The sequence below is a fragment of the Cervus canadensis genome, chromosome 19, assembly GCF_019320065.1.
Source record: "Cervus canadensis isolate Bull #8, Minnesota chromosome 19, ASM1932006v1, whole genome shotgun sequence".
Taxonomy (NCBI): domain Eukaryota; kingdom Metazoa; phylum Chordata; class Mammalia; order Artiodactyla; family Cervidae; genus Cervus; species Cervus canadensis.
The window spans coordinates 41943468-41951066 of NC_057404.1; the positions used below are offsets into that span (position 1 = coordinate 41943468).

The following is a 7599-nucleotide window of genomic DNA, read 5'->3' on the forward strand; positions in this document are numbered from 1 at the left end:
ATCCCACCAAGAAACCATCAGTTAAATTACACGGTGCTGTGATCTAGAACAACTAATCAAACATTTACTGAATGTTCAAGGCACTAAAAGAGTCTGTAATTTTGTTAATCAAATGATACTTTATATTAATTTATGAATTATGCTTTGGAATTCTCTAAGTCATAAATGGATAACTTCGTATTAATAAAAATATATACATTTTATGTATACATGGGAAGATTGGAAATTTCCTTCAATAACTTTATTCTTTATAAAACATATAAATAAATAAAACTTTTCATCTTCTAAAGGATTACCACGTTTAAGAAGGTATATTGCTATCAGCATTCTAGATTATGGGAATGCATCCCATTCTTTCATCTTCCAATCCTAGTGGCAAAGTGGGAACTGAACTGAAGTTGGACTGTGACATGACTGCCAGGGACAGACACATAAAGACATGAACAGACATTTCCAAACATGGAAAGCGGGGCCGCCAGAAAAGCGGCACAGTGGAGTCTACTGAGTCTTGCACTCCGGCACATCTTTTCCTGACGACATTTGCCAAGGACCTGGCTGGGGATTCTCGGTCTCCACTTCAGCAGTTTGTTCTTCTGAGGAGGAAAAAAAAAAATCAACAACAAAAGTAACCTTAGTGAAAACATAGACAAAACCCAAATACAACTGAAGTGGAAAGGATGATGTGACAGTAGACATATGAAGAATAAAACATGGCCCTTCAACACGGTCATTAACTTCCTTGTTAAAAAGGTATACTTCACTTCATCAGAGTTGAAGATGTTTATTCCCCATTTTCTCATAAAATGAATGGTTAGAAAAACCATATTGTACATAAAATCTAGAAGTAATAAATTTTCAGTTGGAATCCATCAATCTGAGAAGCAAAGTGAATCAAACAGATAAGCTGAGTTTGGTTTTCCTTTGTCCTATTTCTAGGGAAAAAACTAGTGTGCTATACAAATACTATGTATTTTAGAGAATACTTAGCCATTGTTGGAAAGCTTTCTTTGAAGCTTTAAAAAGCATTTTAACTCCATCTATTTATTTATAAGTAATAATTGTTTTAAAATTATATATGCATAAATCTAGGATAGCTGATCTTGAGATAATGAAAATTTCCTTTTATAATTAAAAAAACTGACAATTTTTTGGATTGATATTTTATTAATACTAATTCAAGGATTATGTCTTTTAATTCTGAATTGGTGAATTTTTGATTTATGTATCCCCCAGCCTTTTATTTCACTTAAAAATCGTACCAGAAAGATCCACGTATTGATAAAAAAAGACTTAAGCATTTTTATTTGCAGTTGGATTAGTTCATATTATGCATGTGCCTTTGGCACTGTCAAATAAAATCAAGAGGTGATTATAAAACTTATCAGTTTTTCCAAAGACTCTTCTAAAATGGTATGTGTATGTGTGTGTGTATACACCAAAAGCTCTATGAAAGTGCTAACTAGTGGAAGGTCCTTAAATGTTTGTTAAATACTATTCAAAGAGCTGAATAGTTTCAGTTTTTTTTCCAAATTGCTTTGTTCCTTACTATCTCCCTAAGAGCACTGTCAAGGTGCTGACTTGATCCAATTTTGATGTGCAGTTGATGAGAATGAACTGATTCCTTCTTTGTCACAGTTCCCATATTCTTGCCTGGAGAATTCCATGGACAGAGGAGCCTGGAGAGATATAGTCCATGGGGTCGCAAAGAGTCAGACACCACTGAGCGACTAAAACTTTCACTTTTCAGAGCTCTCATACACCCTGGCAACCTTTGCTCAGAGCTTTAAATAGCTGGCAGCCGCCTCTTTTGAAGAAGTTTTTTTTATGTTTCTACAAATGCATAGTAGGGTATTTCTGACAGGTGGACACACTGTCACTCCTGGGCATGTGGTGGGAAAGGCTAAGACACAACATATCACAGAGCTTCTCCCGCCACGTCCCCCATCTCTATGGACAGTGCCTCTGCAGAGCTGGGGTGAGCCTGATACCTGACACCCATTTCATCCAATCAGGCACTGAGCCTGCTGATTCTGCCTCCAAATCTCTCCCACCTGTCACATCTCCTAGACTCTGCTGTACCTGGCCAAGTTCACGCTGCCCCCTTGCTCAGGCACCTGTCAAACTCTTGCTCCCATGATTTGTGGGTTACCTTACAGCTGAGGCAGTGTGTTCCCAATGTATGCGTCATCACGCTCCTCTGCTCTTGTCTGAAACCTGAAGGCTTCCTCCATATGCTCTCAGGATCAAGTTTAAATTCTTTCACACTCTCCACACAGTCCTGCAGGTCTGGCTCTTAACTCCCTTCTCCGGTTCACTGGCTCCATCCACAGAAGCCTGTGTTCCTTGCACCCTGGCCGCGTCATACTCCTTCAGCCCTTCCCCCGACTGCGGGCCCTCCTACTCTGGCTGGGGCGGTTAATGTTCTATCTGTAAATGCTCTGCCCTCCTCTCTGTTCAGCTAGCTCCCGTTAACCTGTTAGAGCTCTGTTCTCTTTTTCAAGGAAGACTTCCGTGATATTACTAAATCAAAAACCTACTGTAAGCCTCAGAGCCTTCTGCACTCTAGAATTTTCACTTTGACTACCTGATTGCTGTCTATATCTGTTACACTGTAAGCTCTTGGCGGACAGGAACTGCATCTAGTTTTGCTTATTACTTCACCATTAGGGTATAATATGAATCACAGAGTTGACAGTAAAGAATTCTGTTGACTGAATCAGTAAGTAAATGATACAAGTCTATGATCTGGCTTGTGTAAAATGAATATAATCCTACTGGAAATACTGGCCCACTGAATTCATAAGAAAATCTTTTTCAGTAAAAGTAGTTTTGTGCATAGGGTAGTGTCCTTATGTCCTTGGGAGTGCTGCTTGTCCATTTCAGGGAAAAGATGACAGTTTAAGACACAGACTTCACTCGGTAAAAAGTGACTGCACTTCAGAGAATCTTTGTCCCCCGAGAAAGTAATGAAGTCTCTGCCCCATGAGCTTGGTCTGCTCCATCCTCTCCTGTTGATACTTGCCCTGTGGGGTCACGTGGTAAAGAGAAGTTCCAACTGTTATCCCCGCATTTCTGAGTAACCAGTATATTTACCTACCTGGACAAAGGCCTAAACCTGAGTTATCAAAATAGCGAACTGGAGGAGGTACTGGCAAAGACTTTGATCGGTTATCAAAAAACCAAGATTTCGGCGACTCCTTTGGTATAGGATCTTGGATATTCCGTTCCTTGCATTGAGAAGACATATGGTGTCTCTTTTTAGGTGTCCCAGTCACTTTAGGAGACTTTGGAGAATTCTCACAAGTTACTTCTTTGTGAACTTCTCTTTTAAGAGTTCTCTCCTTCCATGTCTTGACCTCACTGGAAAGATGATGATAATTGCTTAAATGTGGTAGTGGTGGGCGAGAGGGAGAAGCAGGAGAAAAAAGGAGACCACAAGACTGCAATTCCTGCAATGTATTCACACTTAAGTTAAAAAAAATGTTTTTAAATTGTGGTGTGTGTTAAAATATACGTAACATAAAATTTAGCATTTTATCATATTTACATTCTAGTTTCAACCTAATGCTTCCTGTTTGGACTGTTTCCACAGTTCAGAAAATGAAATGAGGTCAGTATAAACTGAGTAATTGTAGTAAATCTCCATAATCATGGGGTTTTGAAAAGAAATGATATCAGATTTTTAAATGAATCGATGATATGATCTAGTGTATTTTGTGGCCATAATTTGATAAATTAGTCTCTGGGGTAGATGACTGTAATCTATCTGTTATTTTAAGAGAAATAATTCGTGGTGCTTTTCTGGATTCATTATATTCTTGCTTCATAGAGGAAATGCTACCAGCATTGCTCTGGTTCCTCCAGAGAGAAACCTGGGCAACAATCCTAGGGCTCCTTCTTCCTCATACTTATTTCTCAAATTCATCTCCTTATTTTTATCTGCATTGGCACCATTCCAGTCCATGCCAAAACTATCTTTTGCTTGGGCAACAATAAACAGACTCCTAAGCTGGGGCCTCCTATACTGAGATGCTGTCTGATCTCGGAAGGTCAGGGTCTCCTCCAGGGGAGGCAATCCTTCCGTTACATTTAGGATCCCCTCCAAACGTCCTCCCAATGACCTTTGGGGGCCTGTGCTATCCGGGCCAGTTTCCTCTGGGATTTCAACTTGCACCTCACTGTCTCCGTCTCTCTGCCCTTGCCACACTGGATGTCTTTCAGTTCCACCAGCAGGTCACTCTTTCTGACTCAGAGCATGTGCACATGCCATTCCCTCCGCCTAGAGAGCTTACCTGCCTCTCCTTCCATCTGGCCTAACTTCTATTCAGTTTTCACACTGAATCTTAAAGGTTAATCTCTTGATCAACACCCCTCCCCACACCAAGAGTTATATATCTCTCTCTGTTATATACTCTTTCATAATGTCCTACTTTTTGATGTTGCTGTTTGCTTGACAGCACTCACTACAAAGAATTAGTTATTTGTGGACTTTACTTAGTTTAATGCCTAGTTTTCCTCTACTGTATCACTGGTAGAGGTTAGTACAAGATTCTATTCTTTGGTAGAAGCCAAACAATTAAATTTGTTAGAAATGTTTACAGGTAAAACTAAGCAGCTACAGTAAGGGACCTAAGGGGCCCTTCCTTGAGGAGGGGCTCACTGACTTGGGTCCATGGACTTGCGGTGTATATGAGCTGCCCCCTCAGAGATCTCTTCTTACTTCCTGGTTCTTGGCTTAGTTAAACATAGGTCAGTTGATAGATGGCAAACATGGAATGGTGCTACTGTATTCCTATTCCTTTTAGAAAAGACATATGAACTTTAAAAAATATTTAGTTGGGAAAAAGTCCCCCCCCTCAAAAGAAAACAAACTAAAAAGACAAAACCTACGTATTTACACCATTCTCCCCAACATGTAACAGACATAAGTATAATTTCTGTATCATATAAGGCGATCTTACCTTGACAGTTCATTCTTTTGCTTCATGAGCTGTTCATTCTGCTGCTTTAACTTAGAAACTTCCTTTTCTAGCCGCATGTATTCACTTTTCAGGATAAGCGCTTTCGTGCTTTGTACAATGCCACTGCCCCCTCCACAGGTTAAGGGTTTATTTGAAGGCTGAGTATCAACATGTTCTGATACCACTGTGGATGCGAAAGCACAGACAGGTGGGTGATAATTTTAATAGCTCAAAATTAATAACAAAGGGCAATAAGTCATAAAAATAAAAATACCTCGACCACCATCTATCTGGAAGTCAACCCTGACTTCCTTCTCCCTTATCTCACATGCCTATTTAGTCATCAACTTTAAATAGGCATTAGTTAAACATAGGTGAATTTGTTTAATTCAAATTAAACAAATTTGAATTAAACCCTCCTGCTTCTTTCTACCTACCGATTCCACTACCATAACCCTGTTAGTACTGTTTGCTGCGGTAGTTACGATCCTCCCGACAGAGCTGTCCCGCACTTGTCTGTCTTCTATGATCAGTGGAGTCGCCTGGCACACTTCTTCCTGCAGTGTGTGTGTGTGGGCTCCACCAACATTCAGTGAAGTACTAGTGCTCAGTATATGCTTGCTCATGAAACAAACCTGAGTTGATATTAAAGCACACATTATTAAGGATTCTATACTGCGTGTGCAAAAATAATGTAAGGAACTGCTTTGTGCATTTTAGATAAAACTGCATGAAGCTGTGAGGTGCTTTCTGACGGAGACTAATCCACTGGGTCACTGGCAATTTCTTAAAGAAGGGTAAAGGTGTGTGTGGGTAAGACACTCGATGTTCATTTCCTTTTGAATGATTCTGAAATCAGGGACATGAAAGTCACAAATCAAGACTACTTATACTGATCCTCCTGTAACAACAAGGAATGCTCAGATCTATTTTTATCTCTTGAAGTTTTTCAGGTTGGAGCTGTGATCACCTTAACACTATCTCTGATTCTTTCTTTTTTACTATCATTTATTTATTTCCTTGGCTGTCAGGTCTTAGTTGAGGCATGTGGGTTCTTTTGTTGTGGCGCACGGACTCTCTAGTTACGCACACGGACTCTCTAGTTACGGCGCACGGACGCTCTAGTTATGGCACACGGACTCTCTAGTTATGGCACACGGACGCTCTAGTTATGCGCACGGACTCTCTAGTTACGGCGCACGGACTCTCTAGTTACGCACACGGACTCTCTAGTTATGGTGCACGGACTCTCTAGTTATGCGCACGGACTCTCTAGTTACGGCGCACGGACTCTCTAGTTATGCGCACGGACTCTCTAGTTATGCACACGGACTCTCTAGTTATGGGCACGGACTCTCTAGTTATGGGCACGGACTCTCTAGTTATGGCACAGACTCTCTAGTTATGGCACACGGACTCTCTAGTTACGCACACGGACTCTCTAGTTATGCGCACGGACTCTCTAGTTATGCACACGGACGCTCTAGTTATGGCGCACGGACTCTCTAGTTATGGTACATGGACTCTCTAGTTATGCGCACGGACTCTCTAGTTACGGCACACGACTTCTCTAGTTACTGCGCACGGACTCTCTGTTATGCGCACGGACTCTCTAGTACGGCGCACGGACTCTCTAGTTGCTGCGCACGGATCTCTCTAGTTACGGCGCACGGATCTTCTAGTTACGGCGCAGGGACTCTCTGTTATGCGCACGGAACTCTCTAGTTATGAGACATGACTCTCTAGTTATGGCGCACAGACTCTCTAGTTATGCGCACGGATCTTAGTTTATGGCCAGACTCTCTATAGTATGCGCGCACTGACTCTCTAGTTACGGCGCACGGACTCTCTAGTTATGCGCACGGACTCTCTAGTTATGGCGCACGGACTCTCTAGTTATGGCGCACGGACTCTCTAGTTATGCGCACGGACTCTCTAGTTACGGCGCACGGACTCTCTAGTTACGGCGCACGGACTCTCTAGTTACGGCGCACGGACTCTCTAGTTACGGCGCACGGACTCTCTAGTTATGCGCACGGACTCTCTAGTTATGGCACATGGACTCTCTAGTTATGGCGCACAGACTCTCTAGTTATGCGCACGGACTCTCTAGTTATGGCACAGACTCTCTAGTTATGGCGCACGGACTCTCTAGTTATGGCGCACGGACTCTCTAGTTATGGCGCACGGACTCTCTAGTTATGCGCACGGACTCTCTAGTTATGCACACGGACTCTCTAGTTATGGGCACGGACTCTCTAGTTATGCAGACTCTCTAGTTATGGCGCACGGACTCTCTAGTTATGGCGCACGGACTCTAGTTATGGCACACGGACTCTCTAGTTATGGCACACGGACGCTCTAGTTATGGCGCACGGACTCTCTAGTTATGGTGCACGGACTCTCTAGTTATGCGCACGGACTCTCTAGTTATGCACACGGACTCTCTAGTTATGGGCACGGACTCTCTAGTTATGCACACGAACTCTCTAGTTATGGGCACGGACTCTCTAGTTATGCACACAGACTCTCTAGTTATGCAGACTCTCTAGTTATGGCGCACGGACTCTCTAGTTATGGGCACGGACTCTCTAGTTACAGCGCACGGACTCTCTAGTTACGGCGCACGGACTCTCTA

General features: G+C 42.3%; 1 protein-coding gene across 4 annotated transcripts in view; it reads right to left on the bottom strand.

The window, feature by feature from the left end:
• Positions 1 to 225: 225 nt before the first annotated feature.
• CENPE (centromere protein E) overlaps positions 226 to 7599 on the bottom strand; it is a 75677-nt gene continuing 68303 nt past the window's right edge. For 3 of the 4 annotated variants that reach the window (XM_043438616.1, XM_043438614.1, XM_043438613.1), the window contains 3 exons: positions 4962 to 5145; positions 3098 to 3360; positions 226 to 593 (listed from right to left, as the gene is read on the bottom strand). In XM_043438616.1, the coding sequence (XP_043294551.1) occupies positions 499 to 593; positions 3098 to 3360; positions 4962 to 5145 (542 nt within the window). In that variant the 3' untranslated portion in view covers positions 226 to 498. The remainder of the gene's footprint in view (positions 594 to 3097; positions 3361 to 4961; positions 5146 to 7599) is intronic. The other variant, XM_043438615.1, reaches the window with a different exon arrangement.